Here is a 25,290-nt window from a genome sequence, read left to right as displayed (position 1 = left end):
ACCCCAGCTGTCAGCATTGTTCCTTTCATCTTCCTCATGTTTGAGTAACTCTGAAGTGGTCTAACCACGTCGTTTATAAACATCAAGATTTGATTGACATGCCTATCAATTTCTACCTGACCACTTCAAAATCAGTCAACTGTGAAGGGAAGTGATTGGAAAGCACTTGATTCTGTTTGAAGTGGTTCCGGAATGGCCAATCAAAGCTTGATGTTTATAAACATTGGGTTAGTTTCACAGCTGAAGGGCAGCACAGTGGCTGACACTGCTGCCTCACTGCGCCGAGGACCCAGGTTTGATCCCGGCTCTGGGTCACCTCAGTTCGATCCCGGCTCTGGGTCACTGTCCGTGTGGAGTTTGCACATTCTCCCCATGTCTGCATGGTCTCACCCCCAGAGCCCAAAGATGTGCAAGGTAGGTGGATTGGCCATGCTAAATTGCCCCTTAATGAGTAAAATTAATAATTGGATACTCTGGGGAAGCACGGTGGCACATTGGTTAGAATTGCTGTCTATGCCGTTGAGGACCCGGGTTCGAATCCCGGCCCTGGGTCACTGTCCATGTGGAGTTTGCACATTCTCCCCATGTCTGTGTGGGTTTCACCCCCACAGCCCAAAGATGTGCAGGGTAGGTGGATTGGCCACGCTAAATTGCCCCTTAATTGAAAAAAAATAATAATTGGATACTCTAAATTTAAAAGAAACAGTTTTGGTGCAGCACGGTGACGCAGTGGATAGCACTGCTGCCTAACGGTGCCAAGGTCCCAGGTTGGATCCTGGCCCAGGGTCACAGTCCGTGTGGAGTTTGCACATTCTCCCTGTTTTTACGCCCCCACACCCCAAAGATGTGCAGGGTGGGTGGATTGGCCATGCTAAATTCCCCTTAATCGGAAAAAATTAATTGAGTACTCTAAAAAAAATTTTGAAGTTCCACAGCTAACTACTTCAGTTACGAGCCCCCACCATCCAGAGAGACAGTGAAAGGAGGTCTGGAGCTCTCTGGGCCTTCAGGGGAGGGTGGCCCAGTCAGACAGGGGATTCAGATGACAGTGCTCCACCTCCCCTCCTGCCCCCACCACGTCCCATCCCGAGAAATGGCTTTTAGTAATTTTTCCTATTTCCACCCCCGATCTGTCATTCGCCCATGGCTAGATTTTGGGCACGGCCCCCCTCTCCCAAATCTTTGGGGGGGGGGGGGTTGTAGAGTTCTGGCCTGTATCTTTGGCCAAGCATTTGGTCATCTGACCTAATATTGGCTCTGTGAGCCGGTGTCAATAAAATTCCAGTGAAGCGCCTTTGGGACGTTTTAATACAGGAAAGGCCGCTAGTTGTTGTTCAGGGCCTGGAGCTGGACAATTAACATCGTGTGGCCCGGAACTGTCGGCAAGCTCTTCCAACAACAAAAAATACAATTTGGGAAAATGGGCTTCAAAAAGGCGACTGTACAAATACAATGAGCAGGAAAAGACAAACTGGGCCATCACATCTACCTCATACGCCCAATGCTATAGTTAGAGACTTCCTACCCCACCCCCTCACTCCACCCACTTCCAGTCATGCCCTCTCCTGGGGGGGGGGGGGGGGGGGGGGCTAAAAATAGCATGTGGGGTTGGGAATCTACTTAATCCCTCTCTGGAGGCAAGTATTAGAAATTATTTTTTTCCAAATTTGGTTGGGTGGAAGGGAAGAAAAGGGTTGGGGGGGGGAGAAATGTGTCAAAACATTACAATTTTTTGGAACAGATTTTTAAATGATCAGATTTGTTTCTGGAATTGGCACAATCAATTCTACAGGTAACCAGGAAAGGGAAAGGGAAAGGCGGTTTCTATTTTCAGTTGTTCAGTCGAGAGAGATGCGTTTTGGCAGACTGCTAATTGAAAGCACGAGGATATCATCCTGTAACTCAGACTTCTGTCCACACACATAAAAAAAGTTAGATAATATTTGGTCATCAAAAAACACTGGGAAAAAGGAGGATTAAGCTTCCTGAATTCCCTGAAGCGCTGCCACTTCCCGTATACCATGCGGCAATCAGATGGATCATTCTCTGCACGTTGTTTCAGCAAACAAAAAAAAAGTTGTTTTCTTTTCACAATGCCATCATTTTATATCTATTGTGTATTTACTGTCACCCCCCGAGTAAGATCGGGTCAATATCTTGAAAGCAGGCGTCGCCACAGTCTGAAAGCCTCTTGTCGGGCTGGAAGTCGACTCGGTTAAAAGCATTTTGTCCAGACTCAAAACGGTAACTCACTTCTCTCTCCACCTGTCAGACCTGCTGAGATCATCCAGTATTTTCTGTTTTTGATTCAGATTCCAGTATCTGCGGTACTTTGCTTTTGTCTGTCCACCATTGTACTTCACACTGCCAGTGCCCAAAATCAACCCGGAGGCATTGCTTGGAACAAATGTGAGAGCTGAAGATCACGGTCCTCTTGGGAGTTGGAAGCTATTGCTCTTGTCTGGGATATCATCACTCGCTGCAATTTTACCACAATTCCTGACAATACATGATTTTCCTCATTGTGAAGTTTTGTACTTTGGGATTTTGGTGCCAGGGAGCTTTACATTATAATAATAATCTTTATTCTCACAAGTAGGCTTACATTGACACTGCAATGAAGTTACTGTGAAAATGCCCTAGTCGCCACATTCCAGCGCCTGTTCGGGTACACGGAGGGAGAATTCAGAATATCCAATTCAGCTAACAAGCACATCTTTTGGAACTTGTGGGAGGAAACTGGAGTACCTGGAAGAAACCCACGGAGACTCCGCACAGACAGTGACACAAGCCGGGAATCGAACCTGGGATTCTGGAGCTGTGAAGCAACAGTGCTAATCACTGTGCTGCCATGCTGCCCACAGGCATTATATTTAGGCATTAGTGCCATTCGATCCTCAACATTGTCCAGCACCATGAGAAGCAAAGTTCCCTCGTATTACTCTGATCAAAACTTGGGAGATTCTTTTTTACCATGATATAAAAAACACCTATTACTCATGAGGGATGGCGTAAACACATTTTGGGTTTATTTTATTTATACTAGGCACATAGGAACATTCATACAGGAGGTATAAAGCCTGAAGAAATCAGTTTGAAGTCCAACAGGTTTGTTTCAAACACGAGCTTTCGGAGCACTGCTCCTTCCTCAGGTGCTCACCCCAGTCCAACGCCGGCATCTCCACATCATGAAGAAATCAGAGCTGCAGAGCTGCGAGCTCTGCTGAAAAAGCAAAAATGAAATTAAAACGGGAAAACCTGACACACTTCCTTTCCAATGATGTCATGCTACAATCCATTAAAAGGCATATTACCATTCATGCAACTGTTCCGGGCCCTGTTTGTGGCCAACGTACAAGAGGAAGAATAGTCGGGTGGCCAAGAATCAGGGGAAAATGGACGGGAATCGGGGGAAGGTAGCCGGGGGGGGGGGGGGGGGGGGGGGGGGGGGGGGGGCTACGGGTTCGTTACGGGGGTTTGATGGCTAGCTAAGGCCCAAAACCAAACTAAATAAATGCCAATAAACATGTGCCTCGGCCATATTGGGGAATGTAAAATATGTATGCCGGCTAAAGGGGGGAGGCCACAGTTATTATTACGAAGATGCTTACCTGTAAATATATATGTTAATTTTTGCGTGTTCTTTTCTTTTCCTCTCTCCCTAACAATTTGTAATTTGTTCAATATAAAACATGAAAACTGAATAAAAAACATTTATTAAAAAAAAAGGCATATTACAACAAGCTGAGCACTCGCTCCTCATTTCCCAACCATCCTTAAAAGAGGTGTTTGATCGAGGTTGTCAATTCAGTGTTAGGTTCGGGAGGTTTTAGCTACACCCACTAAAAATCGGCATAATTCTGCCTGCAAAAGGATTGATTTCCCAAGGGGGCCAAAGGCTTGCGTTATCCACCAGTCCCTAACCTGGATCTGAACCTTGGCATTTCAACTAAAAGACCAATGGCTAACCCAGTGTAATACAATTGAGTCACAATTTTAAAAAAATTAGGAGTGATGAGTCAGGGCAATAAATGCACAAGTGTCCACCTTGTCAGGTATAAATCAACAGTTCATGGCTTCATACACTACAATCCTAAATGTATTGCTTAATTTACAACTGAAGCTGGTTTTTCTCCCTAGGCAGGTGAATGTACAATTTCTACTATTTATCACAGAACGAGAGAATTTACTGCCCAAGTAACTCATTAATAACAAATTGTTCATAACAAATACTGTTTAATGCGATTATACCATGCCTGATCTAAGGTGGAAGCGACTAAATCAACTCAGATTACCATGACGTTATCTGTAACCAATTTATCAATTGAGCAAGAATAAACCAGGGGACAGGCACAGAAATTCAGGACAGTAGTTTTTGCCTTGCGGCATCATTAATAGAGATCACAATATAACAGAGGCTGAACTATGGGCTGCAGCCTCTGAATCATGTCAACAATTGTAAACACATAGAAACAAGAGAGAGAGAGTACTTGAGTCAGCAAGAGTAGAAAACAGCCAGAATGAAAACACCTATAGAAGCACTTTCCCAACTTGGGTAATGCAACCAGAGTGCAAAATAATTCATTTAGCAAAAAAGGCCACATGGTTTCCAATGGATCATGGGCAACACTATATTTTTAGTTGGTGGGATTTGGACTGTAGTCTGCCAACAGGCATAATGGGCGCGATTCTCCGCAAATGCGGAGAGTCGTGAAGGCTGCCGTGAAACCGGCCGTGTTTCACGGCAGCCTCCGCGCCCCCTCCCGGGACCCGATTCTGCTCCCCGGTCGGGGCTAGCAGCGGGGCCCCGTGAACCTCGGCATCGCGGGCTTAGCGAATTGCGCTAAGCCCGCGCGCCAAAGTTAACGGCGGCTGACGCAAACGACTCCATGCGCGGATGACGTCCTCCATGACACATGCGCGGATGACGTCATCACGCATATGCGTGAAAACCCGTGCATGCGCGGGCCGTTATGCCCCTCAGCCGCCCCGCACAAAGAGAACAAAGAGTGCGCGGAGTTCGGGCCGTGCCAATCGGGGCCATGGTTCCCCAGAACGGCACTTTGCGGCCGTTTTCACGAACGGTGAGAGCAGGTGTGTTGGAGTTCGTGAAAACGGCCGTAAAGGCCTGGGAAATCGGCCATCGGCTAGGGGAAAACGGCGAGCAGCGATTCGTGTCGGGGGGCAGCCGTGGGGGGGGGGGGGGGGGGGGGGGGGGAATAGCAGGAGGTCGGGAAAAATGTCGGGAAGGCCCTCCCGCTATTCTCCGACCCGTCGTGGGGGGCGGAGAATCACGCCCAATATTTATTTAAACTGAATAACTTGGGTAAAATGAACCAAGATACAGAAAGAAAAGTTGGAGAGAGTAACTGGTAAAGAAGATAAAGAAAATAGAAATTCCATAGATGCTGGGGAAACAATCAGTGCCAACCAGATTGTACCTTTCGTCAACAGACTGGCAAGAAACAAGAAGCCTTTTTACTACAAAGGCACAAAAAAAAACTTAATTGCCCACATGCATACCTCTGAATACAGTCCTTCCTATTACTGGGTGGAGTGCAGTACTGAGAGAGTGCAGCTCTGTCAGAGGTGCTATCTTTCAGGTAAGATGTTAAGCTGAGGCTCATCTGCCCTTTGTGGTGAACGTAAAAATTGATAACGCAAACTAGAATTGCATTTGTATTCACTGGACCCCAGAAGGTTACGGGTGGCTTAATCAAAGTTTAAGATGTTAAGAGGAAGTGAGAGCACAGACAAGGTGAATTTGTTTCTGCTAGTTGTGCAAATCTAGGACCAACGGACACACTCTAAAAATTGAAACAGCTTTCAGGAGTAAAGTTCTGGAAGACACTCACCTTCACTAGCGAGGGATAGCCAAAAATATCTCATATCTGATTGAATAGGCAAACCACCTCAAGTGGTTCAATTACATACTCATGTCCCCATGTAAAAGATCCCACCGCATGATTGCAAAAAGGGAGCATGAAGACAAAAGCCAGTTTCTGCAAATGCTGGAATCTGAAACGCAAACAGAGAATACTGGACAATCGCAGCAGGTCTGACAGCAGAGAGAGAAGGGAGCTAATGTTTGGAGTCACCCAACAGCCCCCCTCCCCGCCCGCAATAGTAAAACCGTACCTCCAGGTCTCTCCAGCTTTAACAAAGAGTCATCCAGACTCGAAACATCAGCTCCCTTCTCTCTCCATAGATGCTGCCAGACCTGCTATGATTGTCCAGTATTTTCTGTGTTTTTGTTACAAAACGAAGCAGGGGTCCTGGTCTACCCCTCAATCAAAAGCACAAAAAAAAATAAAAATTGGTTGTCTAGCGTTTAATTCGCTGCTGTTTGTGAGGCCTTGCTGGGCGCAAATCACCATGTATGAACTGTGGCAGCCAATGGTGACTACACTTCATTAACTGTGAAGCACTTTCGAGGTCTCCTTGAATTGTAAGAGACGTGGGCTGGAATTTTCCGTCCGTTCGCGTAGGCTGGAATTCTCCCTCCGTTTATGCCAGTCGGGATTCTCCGGTCCCGCTGTAGTGAATGGCGTTTGGGCTGGGCAGCAAATTCTCCCTTCTCACTGGCAGCGGTGGCTGGCAAATTCGGATCGGAGAATCCAGGCCGTGGTGCAAACACACATTCTACAAAGCTCTGGCAGCAGCTCTCACTGAATCACAGAATTGTTACAGCACATCGAGGCCGTTTGGCCCACTGTGCCGATGCTGGCTCTCTAAATGCCCAATTCATCTAGTTCCACTCCCCCGCCTTCTTCCCATTACTTCAGGGCTTGAACGTAAATGAAGCTGGAAAGGCAGAAAATGAGAGCTTCAAGTGCGACTTTAAACAAATGCCAGATTTTTTTTAACGAAACTTGCGCGCTGATTTGGAATCCAGGGAACTCTTCTTGTAAAGTACAAATTAGCTGTGAACCCAACTGTTTCCCGTCCCGTCTCGGGAGGCCCAGAATGGCTAATCCGACTCAAACTTGGGATTAACAATACTTCTTCCCAGAGCAGCACGGTGGCACAGTGGTCAGCACTGCTGCCTCACGGCACCGAGGTCCCAGGTTCGATCCCGGCTCTGGGTCACTGTCCGTATGGAGTTTGCACATTCTCCCCGCGTTTGCATCGGTTTCGCCTCCACAACCCAAAGATCTGCAGGGTAGGTGGATTGGCTGCACTAAATTGCCCCTTAATTGGAAAAACTGATTTGGGTACTCCAAATTTATTTTAAAAAAAGGGAAAATAAAAATACTCCTTCCCGGTCCGAATAGTCAACAACACACCATTAACGTAGCAAGTCAAGATTTAGCTTTACTTCCATTGTACAATTCCAATTTATCCCACTCTCTTCTCCTGGTTTACATACATTGCCAAATGTCACTGCGTACTGCTGCTTCCTGTCTCAGACTAACTACGTCAATATGGTGGCCGGGCGGTGGACCTTCAACCAAATAAAAACAAAATGCAATTCGCCCTGAAGTCAATGCGCTGAACAAAAAAAAAACAAGGTGATGATGATTCTTTAGTGACTGAGGTTCTACAAAAGGGAGGATTTCTATCATAGGACGTGACATGTTCAACAACATGAGATCCATGCAATGGAGCATGGTGGAGGAGAAATTAATTAGTGAATTAAAAAGACCAAGCAATACGGCACTCTCCCATTATAACATACCTCTGTTTTCCCCACAGGAGTCAAACAGGTCACAGCAGTACCTCCCCATTAAATAGCAATAAAATATATAGATATAAGAGACATGAATAGATAAAAAATATAGAGTAAAACAGGTCACAGCAGTACCTCCCCATTAAATAGCTATAAAATATATAGATATAATACATGAATAGATAAAAAAATGTACACCCAGATTGTTGCCACACCAGACATTGCAGTGCACTTTGCAGCTTTTTTAACGGTCACTGCAGTCCAACAATGTATTACCCATTTGAAATCAAGCTCCCGGATTTCAGAACACCGAGACACTCAACACAATCACGGGGCTCGGTTTATGCAGTTCAGCAATGCAGCAGTATTAATTGAGGTCATTAGAAAGGACGACCCGAGAGATTCGTCAGACACCTGCTTGACCAAAAGGCACTGCTGGCAGCAGCGATTGCTCCCGTTTAACACGGATAGTGGGAGGGATTCTACAATCACACTGGCGCAGAATTCAAAAGTACTTTCAATTGGTGAATGCACTTATTTGACGCATCGACCAGTGCTGATTCCAAATTCCCCCAATATCGCCATGGGACAGCATCAGAAGGTGGTCGTTTGGCCCATCGTGCTTGTATTGGCTCTTTGTTATTCCCACTCCTCTTCGATTTTTCCCCATAGCAATGCAAATTTTTGCTCCTTCAAGTGTTTACCCAATTCACTTTGGCAAGTCACTACTGGATCTGCATCCACCACCCTTTCAGGATGTGCATCCCAGATCATAACTCAACGCGCAATGCTCCTCACCCCAGCTCATGGTCTTTTCTCATTACCATATATTTGAGCTCCTCTTACCAGCCCTCCTGTAAGTGGAAACGGTTTTTCACTGTCTACCACTTCCATATTAAATCACCCACAATCTTCAAGGAGAAGAACCCGGCCTCTCATCCTTTATATCATTGTACCATAGAATCCCTACAGTGCAGAAGTAGGCCATTCAGTCGGCACTGACCCAAGAGCATTCTACCTAGTTCGCCACCCCCACCCTATCCCCAGTAAGGGGCAACTTAGCAAGGCCAATCCACCTAACCTGCACGTCTTTGCACATCATTCGTGGAAACCTTCTCTGTACTGCTCCAAGCTCTTTATATCCTGTGAGAGTGTGGTACACGGAATTGGATAGAATACTCCAGCTCAGGCCTAACCAGTGTTGTTAAACTTTCTTACTTCTATACTCTGTGCTCCCACTTGCCAAAGTCAACGATCCCATTGGTATTGTTTTTAAATATTTTTAAAAACCTCAACTTGTCCTGTTATTTCAAGGATGCTGCTGCCCCAAATTTGGCACAGATTCCTCAGAGAGCCAACGCAGAAAGATAATTCAACATAACTGAGTAATGTGTCAAATGTTTACACATCAGGCTGATGTTATTTGGGTTTAGATACAAATAATTGCTAAGCGGTGCCTCACGCATGCTTTTAAGTTAACAATTGGCAAATGTAATTACAGCAGTTGGGACGATTCAGGTCTGTAGTTTTGAGTCAGTGTGTGGCCTATGCCAACAAAAAACAGCCTCAGCTTTTCACTCTGTAGACGCAAATACAGAAAGCACTAATTAGTTTAACGCCTCATTATTAAAACTCCAGGTTTAAATGCAAACAACCTCATGGCCCCAGCATCAAGCTTTTAGCAGAGACATTCTATAATTTCAGAAACATCTCAGCGGGTCTGGCAGCATCTGTGCAGACAGAAACAGAGTTGACGTTTCGAGTCGGTATGACTCCACTACAGAACGGTCTGTAGAAAGGTTTTATGGAAGAGTCACAACGACCCGAAACGTTAACTTGGTTTCTCCCCCCCACAGATGCTGCCAGACCTGCTGAGTTTTTCCAGCATTTTCAGTTTTTATTTCAGATCCCCCAACATCCGCGGTATTTTGCTTTTATTTTTAATGTTTAATTTCACCTGCATCATATAAATTCCATGGGACTTCATACTTACTGAATGAAACTATGGAGTAACTTTTTGGAAGGTGGACGAGAGAACTAATTTGTTGTCATCTTAGGTCAGTTAAGCCAAGGTCTTCAATCAATTAGGAGTCATTTGGTGGCAGTGATGAAGGAATTATAGGCTTTTTGACCAGAGTGGATAGGCCAAGGTGAGCCTAAAAGCCTTACTCATCCACCTCAAAAGAACATACAACACACGATAGTAGTTGATGGTTTAAGAATTGCAGTGAAGAGAATAAAGAGGTCATTAGAAATATTGTGCAACATATTGAACACTAGGCGAAACACCAAAACAAAACCCTCAGAATAACAACTCCTAGGTTTCATAGAATTTACAGTGCAGAAGGGGGCTATTTGGCCCATCAAGTCTGCACCGGCCGTTGGAAAGAGCCGGTGGAGACTCCACTTATGCCCACGTCTCCACCCTATCCCCGTAACCCAGTAACCCCACCTAACCTTTTTTGGACAATAAGGGCAATTTAGCATGGCCAATCCACCTGACCTGCACATCTTTGGACTGTGGGAGGAAACCGGAGCACCCGGAAGAAACCCATGCAGACACGGGGAGAACGTGCAGACTCCGCACAGACAGTAGCCCAAGCCGGGAAACAAACCTGGGACCCTGGATCTGTGAAGCCACTGTGCTAACCACTGAGCTACCGTGCTCTTCCCTTCCACCAATCATCCTAATGAGAGGTTAACCGGTAGTTTCCTAGCTGCACCTGCAGAAAACATAAGAGTTGGTATTTGAAGTGCAGGCATCTGTGTTCTTTGATTTGGATAGCCCATTCCACTATTCCTAAGGTGCCAAAGCACTTCACATCCAATAAAATGCAATTACTGCAGCCACGTGGGCAAGTAGGTAATTGCCCAGGGATAGTGGTTACTCTCGAGGTTGAAACAAATTACATATTGGCTCATTATTTACGGCGAGGGAGCAAGATTGAGGGCGGCAACTCTTGCTCTACAAGCAACCAGATGTTGATACTGCCCCGCCCAGCAAGCCTCAGCTCCTTTCAGCTGCCTGGTCTCCCGAGGTCTGGGAAAGCAGGTCGGACATCGTCGAAACTGGATAAAATCACAGTGGCCCATTGGTTAGCACAGCTGCCATAACCGGCCGAGGACCTGGGTTCGATCCCGGCCCCGGGTCACCGACTGTGTGGAGTTTGCACATTCTTCCCATGTCTGGGCGGATCTCACCCCCACAGCCCAAAGATGTGCAGGGTAGATGGATTGGCAACGATAAATCGAAAACAAATTTTGAAATAATTAAATAAATAAATAAATAAATAAATAAATAAAAAGAACCTGAGGAACACAACTTCATTAAAACAGCTAAATGCGAGAACAATGTTGTCTGCACTATTCCCACTTTCTTTAAACAGTGGGTTCAACTCGGGTTTGAAATAGTGCACATAAAATTTTCCATCCAATTGTGAGACCCACAGACACATAGAACCACACGTGCGCACAGACCTCTCGTCGGTGTCAGCGTTCTGCACCACAGGGGCTGGTTTAGCACAGTGGGCTAAACAGCTGGCTTGTAATGCAGAACCAGGCCAGCAGCGCGGGTTCAATTTACGTACCGGCCTCTCCGAACAGGTGCCAGAATGTGGTGACTAGGGGCTTTTCACAGTAACTTCATTGAAGCCGACTTGTGACAAGAAGCGATTATCATTACTACGACATGAGCTTCCTCTCTCAGCTCTCCATCAGCTGCGAATTAGCACTATGGACAAGGTTATATGGGCACGCTCCACTTACTGCTTTATCACAGGGCATTGCCTCCCATCAGCCATCTCTGCCAACACATCACAAAAGTTCATCAAGTTAGTTAAACAATTTGGGGGGGAAACCAGCCAAATCCGAGGCGGGCTTGAACCAGAGATGCCCTGGTCTCTGGTTCAGTATCAAAGCACCTACCGACCGAGGCTGAAGAGTCACTCCTTTATCCGGCCACTTTCTGATTGGCAGAATCTTGACTGTCATTGGAGTATTTAACCCCTTGAGCCTGCCCACCATTCCGTTTGATCACGGCTGATCTCTACCTCAACTCCATTTATGCACATTTGCTGCATATTAAATTTCAATTAGGGGCAGCAGGGTAGCATGGTGGTTAGCATAAATGCTTCACAGCTCCAGGGTCCCAGGTTCGATTCCCGGCTGGGTCACTGTCTGTGTGGAGTCTGCACGTCCTCCCCCTGTGTGCGTGGGTTTCCTCCGGGTGCTCCGGTTTCCTCCCACAGTCCAAAGATGTGCGGGTTAGGTGGATTGGCCATGCTAAATTGCCCGTAGTGTCCTAATAAAAGTACGGTTAAGGGGGGGATTGTTGGGTTACAGGTATAGGGTGGATGAGTAGGGTGATCATTGTTCGGCACAACATTGAGGGCCGAAGGGCCTGTTCTGTGCTGTACTGTTCTATGTTCTATGTTCTATAATCGACACAGCATCCAACACCAATTCCAGGAGGAGAGAATTCCAAATTCCAGAGGGTCGGATTTCAATTCACTCAAAGCCCTATCAAGCTTACACGGTTGAAAAATTGGGTCCAGATTGTGCAATTTGGTTTCAATGGCAACCAAACCATCTTGGAACAGCCTTCCTTGCTTAAGATTGCGGTTTGCTCGCATGGTTATTAGCCGAGTAAAGATTTGTTTATTCGGGCTGCATTAGATTTTACACGCACCATTAGCTGAGATTTAGTGAGCTACTTTCAGTGTTCATTACATGCCAGGGACCTCTGGCTTCTCAATCTTGCTTCATTAAAGTTCACTTATTTAAAATATAAAATGACTGCTATGTTTACCCATGTTTAATTTGTCGGAGCTCCATACAGACTCTCACTGCTAATTTATTTGCATCCTCGGCACTTCTGCCCGTGATTGTGAAATGCGCCCGATGATTTTACCAGTTTTATTTTCTGTCGGCTTTAACATTGAAAAGAATGACCAGTGTTGGGTGATGGCCCTCGGCTCCCAATGGGGATCTGGGATTTGAAACCGAACTGCACAGGGGAAACTAGGCGGGTGGACGGTTAAAATTGTCCACGTTTGATATTCACCCCCTAGCTGCTGGGTTCAGACAGACAGCTTGCGTGTTTGTACATCTAGCTTCAGTACGAGCTGGTCTGTTTTGTATCCCAAAGAAAGGGAGATGTTCCATTCGCATTTGAAGCCATTGAGCCTTCCAGCGCTCTAAAAATCGCGCTGAACCAATCGACTCCTGTTTGTGTGATCGCCCTTCTGGGCGACGCTGTGGTCCATTTCTCAACGTTAAAATCAAGGGGTGGGAGTCTCCAATAATGGGGCTATGATCCCATGCCAGCATCAAAACTTGGGCGTTTCACAATTTTCCGGGGGCAAGCAGGGCACTGGAGTGCTTCTCCAGCTCTGGCTGTGGATACGGGGCCCTGTACCTCCGGTCGGGAGTCCGCGTATGCGCGACTCAGCCCTCAGAGCGGCACCAGGAATGTAGGTTCCCCCCACCGCCCTCAGAATCGAGCGCGCCCGCTGATCGGTGCTGCCCGATCGCTTGCCTGCCCATCTGTGAGGCCACCCCCACCCCCACCCCTGGGTGAAGGATCCCCTCGCCCCCACCCCACCCCACAAGGGCGGACGCGGGTTTGGGGGGGTACTTTTTGGCTGTCGTCAGAAAACAGGAACATTGCAGACCTGCTGGGTCCCCTGTTGGTTAGGACCTTTAACGAGGCAAGGGAGGGGGGGGGCTTTGCCCCCGACTATGTCCCCGGGCGCTGATTTCCTTGATCCTTAAGCGGGACAAGGACCCCCTGCAGTGTGGATCATAAAGGCCGATCTCGCTGTTAAATGTAGACGCCAAGCTGTTGGCGAAGATCTTGGCCACAAGGATAGAGGACTGTGTGCCGTGGGTCATCCACGAGGACTAGACGGGGTTCGTGAAGGGAAGGCAGCTGAACACCAACATACGGAGACTCTTGAATGTTATTATGATGCCGGCGGTAGCGGGGGAAGTGGAGATAGTGGTGGCGCTAGACGCGGAGAAGGCCTTTGATAGGGCTGAGTGGGTGTACTTGTGGGAGGTGCTGGAAAGTTTGGGTTTGAGGAGGGGTTTGTCAGATGGGTGAGGTTGTTATATGAGGCCCCGATGACGAGCATGGCCACGAATAGGAGGAGATCGGAGTACTTTCGGTCATACCGAGGGACGAGACAGGGGTGTCCCTTGTCCCCCTTGCTCTTTGTGTTGGCGATCGAACCCCTGGCCATAGCGTTGAGGGAGTCGAGGGACTGGTGCGGGGTGGGGAGGAGCACCGAGTGTCGCTTTATGCGGATGACTTATTGCTATATGTGGCGGACCCAGTGGGGGGAATGCCGGAGGTGATGAAGATTCTCAGGGAATTTGGGGACTTCTCAGGGTATAAGCTCAACCTGGGTAAGAGCGAGGTGTTCGTCGTGCACCCGGGGGACCAGGAGGGGGGATTGGTAGGCTCCCACTAAAAAAGGCGGAGAGGAGCTTTAGGTACCTGGGAGTCCAGGTGGCCAGGAGCTGGGGGGCCCTGCACAAACTTAACCTTACAAGGCTGGTTGAGCAAATGGAGGAAGAGTTTAAAAGATGGGACATGTTGCCGCTGTCGTTGTCGGGCAGGGTGCAGTCAGTCAAGATGACGGTGCTCCCAAGGTTTTTGTTCCTGTTCCAGTGCCTCCCCATCCTTATCCCGAAGGCCATTTTTAGGAGGGTCAACAGGAGTATTATGGGATTTGTGTGACCGCACGGGACCCCGAGGGTGAGAAGGGTGTTTTTGGAGCGGGGCAGGGATAGGGGAGGGCTGGCGCTGCCCAACCTCTGTGGGTACTATTGGGCTGCCAACGCAGCGATGGTGCTTAAGCGGGTAATGGACGGGGAAGGGGCAGCATGGAAGAGGATGGAGATGGCATCCTGTGTGGACACGAGCCTGGAGGTGCTTGTAACGGCGTCGTTGCCGCTCCCTCCAACGAGGTATACCACGAGCCCGGTGTTGGCGGCTACCCTCAAAATTTGGGGGCAATGGAGAAAGCACAAGGGGGAGGTGGGGGTCTCGAAGGTATCCCCGATACGGGGGAACCACCGGTTTGTTCCAGGGAGAATCGATGGCAGGTTCCTGAGTTGGCACAGGGCAGGTGTTAGGAGGTTGAGGGACCTGTTTGTAGATGGGAAGTTTGCAAGCCTAGGTAAGTTAGAGGAGAATTTTGGGCTCCCCCCGGGGAACATTTTTAGGTGTATGCAGGCAAGGGCGTTTGCCAGGCGGCAGGGTTCCCTCTGTTGCCCCCACGTGGGGTCCAGGACAGGGTGCTCTCGGGGGTGTGGGTTGGAGGGGGGAGGATTTTGGACATGTACCAAGTGATGCAGGAGGTAGACGAGGCCTCGGTGGAGGAGCTGAAGGGTAAATGGGAAGAGGAGCTGGGTGAGGAGATTGAGGAGGGGACGTGGGCGGATGCTCTGGAAAGAGTGAACTCCTCCTCTTCATGTGCGAGGCTTAGCCTCATACAGTTCAAGGTGCTACATAGGGCTCATATGACCGGGACGAAGATGAGTAAGTTCTTTGGGGGCGAAGACAGGTGTACTAGGTGCTCGGGGAGCCCAGCAAACCATGCCCATATGTTCTGGGCATGCCCAGCTCTGGGGGAATTTTGGAAGGGGGTAGCAAGCACGGTGTCGAGGGTGGTAGAATCCAGGGTCAAGCAAGGCTGGGGACTCGCAATGGAGCCGGGAGTGCAGGAGGCGAAAGAGGCCGGTGTTCTGGTCTTTGCGTCCCTAGTAGCCCAGCGGAGGATTCTTCTTCAGTGGAAGGATGCGAGGCCCCCAACTGTGGAGGCCTGGATCAACGATATGGCGGGGTTCATCAAATTGGAGAGGGTGAAATTTGCCCTGAGGGGATCAGTACAGGGGTTTTTCAGGCGGTGGCAGCCTTTCCTAGATTTCCTGGCAGAACGGTAGGGAAAAAAGGCCAGCAGAAGCAGCAGCCTGGGGAAAATCTGAATAAAAATTATTTTAAAAAAAAGAAAACAGGAACAATGCAGGCATGGTTGGTAAGGAGGAGTTTTGTGAAATATTGCAATGGATGAACATAGTTAGGGAGGGAGGAAATACTGAAGGCTTTCACATCTTTGAAAGTAGAAAAATCATCAGATCCAGATGAAATGAATCCCAGGCCATTAACTGAAGCAGAGGCAGTACAGTATTAACAGAATTCCTGGCCATAATTTTCCAATCCTTTTCAGTCCGAGAGGACTACTAAACATTCTGCCACTGTTTTAAAAAAAGGAAAGGATAGCCCGAGTAAGTACACACCTGTCAGCTAATTGCAGTCGCGGCAAAATTATTGGAAGGAATTCTGACATGAAGAGCATAGAATTGGTGGTTACTGGGCTGTATGGTGGCACAGTGGTTAGCACAGCTGCCTCCTAGCGACAAGGACCTGGGTCACTGTCCGTGTGGAATTTGAACATTCTCTTCATGTCTGCGAGGGCCTCATCCCAAAGATTTGCAGGTTGGGTGGATTGCGCTAACTTGCCCCTTAAATTGGAAAAAAAATAATTGGGTACTCTAATTTATTTATTTTTTATTGTTAGTTACTGCACAGAAAGAGGCCATTCAGCCCACAATGACTGTGACAGCTCTGCAGGTGCAACTCACCTAGTTCCACTCCCCTCCCTGCCCCCATAACTCTTCTAATTATTTTTCATCAGCTCCAATCGGTAGCCAATGCCTTTTTGAATACCACAATTGAATCTGTCTCCACCAAACTCTCAGATGTTAACCGTTTGCTGCATAAAAAAAGCCTTCCTCATGTGGCCATTGGCTCTTTTGCCAATCTCTTTAAATCTGCAACCTCTTGTTCTTGACTCCAATGGGAACAATTTATCCCGACCTAATCTGTCCAGTCACTTCATGTTGAACACCTCTGCCAAATCGCTTTTCAAATAATGCCTCCCCAATATATCCACGTAACCAAAATCTTGCAAACCCTGGAATCATTCTCTTGATTTTTTTCTAATGCCGTCACATTCTTCCTAACGTGTGGTGTCCAAATTTGGATTCAAAGGCTGAACCTTTATAAAGATTCCGCATGACATCCATGGTTTTGTACACTATGCCTCTATTTATAAAGCCTAGGATCCTGTCTTTTTAACCACATTCTCAATCTGCCCTGCAACCTTCACCATGCATCCCGAGGCCCCACTGCTCTTTTGACCCCTTTTGAATTGTGTCCTTTATTTTCTCAAGCCTCTCCTCAGTCTGCCCCCAAAATGTATCACTTCACGGGTCTCTGCATTAAATCTCATCTGCCACATTCCACCAGGTTGTATCTATGTCCTCTTGAAGTCCATCACTAGCCTCTTCACCTGCAAATTTTGAAATTGTACCTTGTTCATCAGAGTCTAGGTTATTAATACAAATATATATAAATATTAAGAAAAGCAATGGTCTTAGTACCCTAGAGAACCCCACTGCTCTGTATACCTTCATTCAGTCTGAAAACAACCGTTCACATGTATTCTTTGCTTCCCTTCTTTCAACCAACTTCTTAAGCATGGTACCACTTTCTCTTTCAGTCCAGACGTTTCAATGTTACTGACAAGCCTATTGTATGGCACTTCACTAAATGCTTTTGAAAATCCATGTGCACCACATCACATCATCGACCCTCTTTGTTACCTCATCAAAAAGCTCAATCAAGTTAGTTAAGAATGATTTCCCTTTACCAATTTTTTTTTTTAAAGCTTTCCCATCCCCAAGATTAAACTGACTGGCCAACAGTTACTTGGCTTAGCAGTACACCCTTGCTTGAACAAGGCACGGCAAATATTGGGTCGCACAGTCCAAAGATGTGCAGGTTAGGTGGATTCGTTATGATAAATTGCTCTTAGTGTTCACAAATGTTAGGTGGGGTTACAATGTGGCCTCAGGTAGGGTGCTCTTTCCAAGGGCCGGTGCAGACTCGATGGGCAGAATGGCCTCCTCCTGCACTGTAAATTCTATGATTCTATGACATTGACAATTCTCCAATGCTTGGATACCACCCTTGTACCAAAGGGTGCTTGGAAGATAATAAGACAGTACCATTGCAAGTTCTAACCTCACTTCTCTCAACGTCCTCAAATGAATCCCACCCAGTCCTTATGACTTATTAATTTTAAGAATAGCCAGCCTTTCTAATGCCATCTCTCTATTAATGTTTAGCCCATCCAGTGACTCAACCAACTAATCCTTCACTATGATTTTGGCAGCATCCTCTTCCTCAAAATACTCATTTAATACCTCAGCTATGTCCCCTGCCTCTATGTGTAGATCCTCCTTTATTGTCCCCAAGATGCCCCAACCCCCTTTTACCATTATTTATACGTCTACAGAAGATTTGTGTATTCCCTCTTATGTTGGCTGCCAGTCTCTTCTCATGCTCTTTTTCTCTCCTTTTTCACTTCCCTTCTGAACTTTCTATATTCAGCCCACATGTCCAACCTGTCATCTGTCAGATGCACCATTTTATTGCTGCACATTATTCTATCTCTTTTGTCATCCAGAGGGTCCTGGTTTTGGTTGCTCCAACTTGCCTCCTCGTGGGAATGTATCTTGACTGTACCAAATTATCGCCTCTTTCATGGCAAGTCCATTGTGTCCTTGCGGATTTGCCGGCCAATCTTTTATTCCAATTGACTGGAGATAGCGGGCCCTTGGAAATTGACCCTCCTATTTTTCTACTCCAGATTGCTTTGTGCCCTTTTCCATCAATAACCTGACCGCTACAAGACTGCACTGAACTAAGGTTTTACGCTAATCCTTATAGGGTGGCGTTAGCAGAATGTTACAACGCTTAATATTCCATGGAGGGGATCACCTGTCGCTGTTGCTGAAATCAAGTGGGTCAGTGATTGGGCCTCGACAGAAGAGCTGACATGCGTGACACTGCTGGGACAAAGATTTTTGTGCTTGCTGCAATCTCAATAGTTGGTCAGATGGATTGATTGTTGACAATTGAGCTGTTGCAAGATATGGTGAGGAAGTTCCCAGGAGTTCAGGTTTACCAGTGCTGGTCTTCCTCCAGCCTAGGATGTTTCTAATGAGTTACTAGGCAACAATTCTTTTTAGAACCATAGAATCCAATGCAGAAGGAGGACATTCGGCCCATCGAGTCCGCACCAACTCTCTGAAAGAACACCCTACCTGGATCCACTCCCCCGCCCCAATCTCGTAACCCCACCTAACCTGCACATCCCTGGAAACGAAGCAGTAATTTTAGCACGGTCAATCCACCTAATCTGCACATTTTGGGACTGTAGGAGGAAACAGGAGCACCCGGAGGAAATCCATGCAGACATGGGGAGAACGTGCAAACTCCACACAGTCACCCAAGGCCGGAATTGAACCTGGGTCCCTGGCGTGATGAGCCAACAGTGTTAATCACTGTGCCGGCCCTTTTTAAAAAAAAATTATTTCATGGGATGTGGGCATTGCTGGCAAAGTCAACATTTGTTGCCCATCCCTACTTGCCCTTGAAATGAGTGGCTTGCTGGGCCATTTCAGGGGGCAGTTAAGAGTTAACCACACTGTGGGTCTGAGAGTCACGTATCGGCCACATGTGTTGCAGATTTCCTTCACCAAAGGACATTATTGGTGATAACTTCATGATCCCGATTACCAAGGCTGGTTTCTAATTCCAGTGTAATTAATTGAAATTAAATTCCACCAGCTGCCAGGACCCTAGAGCATTAGCCTGGGCCTCTGGATTATTAGTCCAGTGACATTACCACTATGCCATTGTCTCCCCTGGCAGCACTTCTGGTCATGAATCAAGAGATATTCTTGCAGTACAACAGCCCTGGGAGACACATGCATATTACATATATTGAACAAGACTCGATGATGATTTTTCAATAAATGTCAATACTTTTCAGGAGCATCGAGAAGATTTAATTAGAAGTACAGCTAAATCTGAAGTCCCACAGGGCTGCACTTTTTATTAGCCAGCCCTTCAGCATTGTTTGGTAGGGAACCATTTTCACACATTGACAGCTACACACCAAGAACAGTAAACCCCAATGGAAACAAGCCAATCGCAGTGTCGGCATTTGACAATGGGAGGCTGGACATCCATGAGTGCCGCACAAGGCTGAACTTACACATCCATGATCACAAAACCTCTTTAGCACAGGCACTTTGGAAGATGTTTTTGACTCCTTCCGTGAAAAACGCCCCCCTCTCAGGCATTAACACACAGCAAGATCCACCTTCAACCGGTTACCAATAATCGCCTGTTCAGCTGTGTGTGAACCTGTTCTGTCACTGTAATTACTTCGAAGCACTGTGAATGCTAACCAGTAACCCCTTAACCATCTAATGGTAACCCCTTAACCATCTACGGGCAGCACAAGTGATTCGCACTGTGGCTTCACAGCACCTGGGTCCCAGGTTCGATTCCCTGCTGGGTCACTGCCTGTGCGAAGTCTGCACGTTCTCCCTGTGTGCGCGTGGGTTTCCTCCGGGTGCACCAGTTTCCTCCCACAGTCCAAAGAAGTGTAGGTTAGGTGGATTGGCCATAATAAATTGCCCTTAGTGACCAAAAAAGGTTAGGAGGGGTTACTGGGTTACGGGGATAGGGTGGACGTGGGAGGGCTTAAGTGGGTCGGTGCAGACTTGATGGGCCGAATGGCCTCTTTTGCACTGTATGTTCTATGTAATGGAGTCTGACTCCTACAAATATGCTTTGTGAGAGGCAGCACGGTGGCGCAGTGGGTTAGCTCTGCGGCCTCACGGCGCCGAGGTCCCAGGTTCGACCCTGGCTCTGGGTCACTGTCTGTGTGGAGTTTGCACATTCTCCCCGTGTTTGCGTGGGTTTCACCCCCACAACCCAAAGATGTGCAGGATAGGTGGATTGGCCACGCTAAATTGCTCCTTAATTGGAAAAAATGAATTGGGTACTCTAAATTTAAAAAAAAATATATGCTTTGTCAGCCCTGATCAGACGTATTAAAATCATAGCATTATACAGCACAAAAGGAGGCCATTCTGCCCATCGTGTTTATGATAGCTCTTTGAAAGACAGATTCAATTAGGACTGTATGCAAGTATTTGTGCAATGCCCATCGAAAAATTACAATTGAATTTGCTTCCACAACCCTCTTTTAAGCATTATAGTCTGCACCATAGCAACTCGCTACATGAAAATATGTCTAACTATTTTCTCTGGTTCGAATCCCATCTGCCAATGGGAACAATCTATCGACTCTATCAAAGTCCCTTGATCATTCTGAACACCTCTGTTAAATCTCCAAATTCCTGGCAAGGCAATGGCACGCACTCAGTCGCACAATTCTACACACGGAAAGCTCTTGACCTCACACTGCGGAGCCGAACAGCAACTTAAATGTTTCTACAGATGCAGGAGGAAGAGGAAGAGATGCGAGAGGGGAGATACAATAAACAGCGGGCCTCAGGGAGCCCTAGGGACCTGTGCAAGGTTCAGGAGAGACGAGAAAATGCACGTTCAGATCTCCCCTTGGGTTCCACATGCTGTGGGAACACAGATTCACGCAAATTGGAAACGACCGTAAACCGATCTCTGCTTTCAGTGAGATTAAATCGGGCTCCGCCAGGGTAGTACTTAATACTTGGGCTGCTATAATTAGCCTCGACATCAACATCCTGTCCAAGGGGAAAGGAAAGTATCAGGTAAAACTTGTCAATGTTGAGTGATCCCTGCCACAATGTACACACAGAGATCTCATTAGTACTGGGCTCGGCCGCAAAGCCTCTGCAATCAAACAGCTCCTGGGTTCACACGTGAAGAATTCTATTTACAAAAGGTGCAAAAGGCCATCTAGGACCTACGCTGATACAGTTCTGGTAGCCATTAGGTACTTGAGCATCATTTGTGAACTGGAGAGTAGGCAGCCCAACCCCAGATCCGGCAACACTGGCAGGCAGGGGGTACCACCGAGGTGCATAAATCTGCTTCTACCGGACGGCACTGTGGCGCAGTGGTTAGCACTGCTGCCTCACAGTGCCAAGGACCCGGGTGCGATCCCAGCCCCGAGCCACTGTCTGTGTGGAGTTTACACATTCTCCCCGTGTCTGCGTGGGTCTCACCCCCACAAACTCAAACTGATGTGCAGGGTAGGTGGACTCGTCATGATAATTGCCCTTAAATCGGGAATTTAAAAAAAAAATCTACTTCTATCCTCATAAATTTCTATTCAACACGGCTTCATTGTCCCACCCAAACAGTCCCACTCAAATTAAAACATCCACTATAGGGAAAGACGTAGTGATAATAGGCAGCCATTCATCCTTTCAAACCTGTTGCACCATCCTATTAGAAATAAGGGCATACTGATGGTCAGTCGGTTGAAACCTCAGTGATGGGAAAGTTTTTGGAAATGGTGATCCGGGGCATAACTGACAGTCACTTTAACGAATGTGGGATTGATTAAGGAAAGTCACTGCAGATTTGTTAAAAGCAGGATCAAGTTTAACACACCCAAGTTATGATGAGGTAAGGAGTGGTACCTCGCACACATTTTCTTTCTCCCTCCCTTGTAACCTGCCCCACCACCTACCCACTGACTCAGATAGATTAGGCAATTTCTTGGAAAATGACAGGTTGAGACAAATCCCATTCATGACGCATGTGCGAGTCGAACTCTGAAAGTGACCTTGGTGTACACACTTACCTGCTGGGTTGAAAAGAAAACGAAGTGCTTATAAAGCTTTGCGACATTCCATAGCTTTAGGAATGACCTCCTACACAGTGTTGAGCACAAAGGCAAATAGCATCATTTCCACATTACCGTCATTAACACCGATCTATTCAAAATGCAGTATCTGTCACTTTCAAAGCCATTCAAACGTCTCGGGGACGACTAAAAGGAAAAACCTTGTATAACTTGCATTGAAAATGCTATTTTTAACCCTGCCGCCACTTCACTTGGTGCAAGTGGACAACGCAGCGAAATGTAGATCAGCTCAAATCTAAAACGGGATTCAGCTGTCCGATCGCGGCAATTAACCTGAATATGAGAAAAGCAATTTAACCAGCTAACAATTCCCTCCTCCAAAACATTTAATTCATAAATCAGCATTTACTGAACAAGAACAGTAGCAATAATGGGCTGTAATTGATTAAAGGAATGTTAGACTCATTGAGATACAGCACACATTGCCCATTCAGGCACCTGATCAATGTTTAAAACTGAGAAACAATGTCGTTTCCGTTTCTCAAAATACCTGAATGTTCCATGACCTTGTTCAACTGAATTGCCTTCAGAGAACATTTTGTCCTATAACCTGATGTTAACCTTTTTATTTGAAGTTCCACACCTTAACCGGTTTGCAACTATCGGGGAGCGTATAAAATATTCCCCATTCCTCTTCTTTCCTCTCCCCACAGACAGGGACTGCTTGCGGGGTTCAATTCCAGGCGTGCTCAAGTGATCATTGCACTGAAATCTGGAAGGTCGAATGGGATTCCGGAATGTTTCTTCAGACGCACACCAGCTGGGGCAGGCACTATAGGGTTCAAAATTAAAAAGGGGCATACTTGGGACAGGCGTCAGGGAGCATTTCTTCACACACCAGCTGGAATGAGCTACAAGGAAGGATTAACAAGGCCAAGACGCTCGGCTCATTTTTAGAAGCAGCTAGATGCTGGAGTGGGATGAAAATAGGGCTGACATTCTGGAAAGAAATTCTCTATCTCAACATATCATGTTTTAGTCGTTTGGTAGTATAGTAGTGCTGAAAGAAAGAGAAAGGTCGAATCTTTTGTTCTTGAACTCATCAGAAAACTTTGTAAGAATACCAACGCAAGGGGTATTGTATCCAGAAGAGGAGTCGACACGATAGGCTTAAAGAACTGGTTATTTATTGAACAAGAAACTATTTACACGTTTTTACACAGGTCCCAATTGGGATTTCTTTGCTCAGCTCCCACTTGGGCCGAGCTTTTAGATATAGTGTCCATGGCAGGGAAGCTGGTACTCAATGAGACTAACAGGGAGACTAATTGGACCTCCCCCTAGGTCTCGTGCGGGTTATAACAAGGGGAAAACTTTATATTGGCATTCCTGCAAAGTGTCCTGATGAGTGCAAGACAAAAAGCTTCGACATACGTCTCTTTTTTCAGCAAAAATCATGTTTTATAGGGAAGGCTAGATACAGTTTTTCAACTACTCATCAATTTTTTTTCCCCCAAGTTTATTCTTTCATGGGGTGAGTGTGTCACTGACATGGCCAGCATTTGTTGCCCACTCCTATTTGCCCATGACCCACTACTATTTGCCCTTGACCTGGAATGCAGCACCAGAAAGGGGTTGAAGATTTCACATCAACTTTCAAAAGGCAACTCTAGGTTTGCGAGAACACTTTAGAGGGCAGCTCTGAATCAAACACAAAACTGCGGATCTGGAGTCAGACAGGGTAAGGACGACAGATTTCATTCCCTCGGGGGCATTAATGAACACAATGAGTTTTTACAACAATCGATGATAGTTGCCATGATCGCCATTATCGTGACCAGCTTTATGTCCCAGATTTATTTACTGAATTTGAGTTCCACTAGCTGCTACGGTGGGGTTTGAACCTGTGCTCCGAAAATTGACCTGGGCCTCAGAGGTTCTAGCCCAGTGACATTACCACGACTGCCTGGAACCCCCAAAGTGACAGGCCCCAACACACTATGGGAGGGTCCCCTTCGGTTCCCCCCCTCCCCCAACCCATCAGCATAGGAAGTGGCCATTCTGCCCATCACGACAGTGTTGGTTCTTTGAAAAGGCCATCCAATTTCCCCATATCCCCCTGCCCTATCCCCATCGCCTCATAAAACCTTCCTTTTCAAGTACTTATCCAATTTTCCTTTTGCAAGTTATTATGAAATCTTTCCCCCATTTCAGGGGCACATCGCCTATCACAGCTCGCTGCATGAAAAGTAAGTCCCCTCATTCCATATGCCCCACCGCCCTCGCTCAACATCTGGACATGTTCATCCACGAGGGATCACCTGCCTGATTGGCTAAACTACGGCTCCTGTCAAACAACTAACTGCTGGCCAATCTGAGAAGTTGATTCAATTACTCTCATGTCGGTTGCCATAGTAATTTTGCCCCATGGGCTGAAGCTACATTTATGGGCCATCAACGCATTGTTTGGGGAATTTTATGTCTTAACAGCCCTGTGGTACCGAATACATCATGGCACTGTCTTTAACACACAGGCTTTGACGGAATCTTCTGGTATACTTTGAGAAAGCTATCACTCTTCTTTTATAAATTTAGAGTACCCATTTCATTTTTTCCAATTAAGGGGCAATTCAGCATGGCCAATCCACCTACCCTGCACATCTTTTGGGTTGCGGGAGCGAAATCCACGCAAACACGGGGAGAATGTGCAAACTCCACACGGACAGTGACCCGGAGCCGGGATCAAACCTGGGGCCGGGATCAAACCTGGGACCTCGGCGCCGTGAGGGAGCAATGCAGCTATCACTCTTTTGGCCTCCCCATTCTGTACCCCCCACCCACCCCCACCCCATAAAGACGAAACTCATGGTGTGGCATTGTTCCCATGAGAACAGACAGCTCTCGCTAACTCACACAAACATGGTTTTCTATATG

General features: G+C 46.9%; 1 protein-coding gene across 6 annotated transcripts in view; it reads right to left on the bottom strand.

The window, feature by feature from the left end:
• The window catches only part of ccdc85ca (coiled-coil domain containing 85C, a), a 238,332-nt gene that overhangs the window by 153,995 nt on the left and 59,047 nt on the right, over positions 1-25,290 (bottom strand). Inside the window, exon 2 of one of the 6 annotated variants that reach the window (XM_038774611.1) lies at positions 3,014-3,223. The exons of 4 other annotated variants lie outside the window; for them this stretch is intronic. In XM_038774611.1, coding sequence (XP_038630539.1) covers positions 3,198-3,223 — 26 coding nt within the window. In that variant the 3' untranslated portion in view covers positions 3,014-3,197. Of the gene's footprint in view, positions 1-3,013; positions 3,224-25,290 lie in introns of those variants that run through there. One more of the 6 variants, XM_038774620.1, reaches the window with a different exon arrangement.

This window comes from Scyliorhinus canicula, chromosome 2 (genome assembly GCF_902713615.1).
Source record: "Scyliorhinus canicula chromosome 2, sScyCan1.1, whole genome shotgun sequence".
NCBI lineage: Eukaryota > Metazoa > Chordata > Chondrichthyes > Carcharhiniformes > Scyliorhinidae > Scyliorhinus > Scyliorhinus canicula.
The sequence above is the reverse complement of the archived record's forward strand: the minus strand, read 5'-3'. Positions and strand labels throughout refer to the sequence as shown.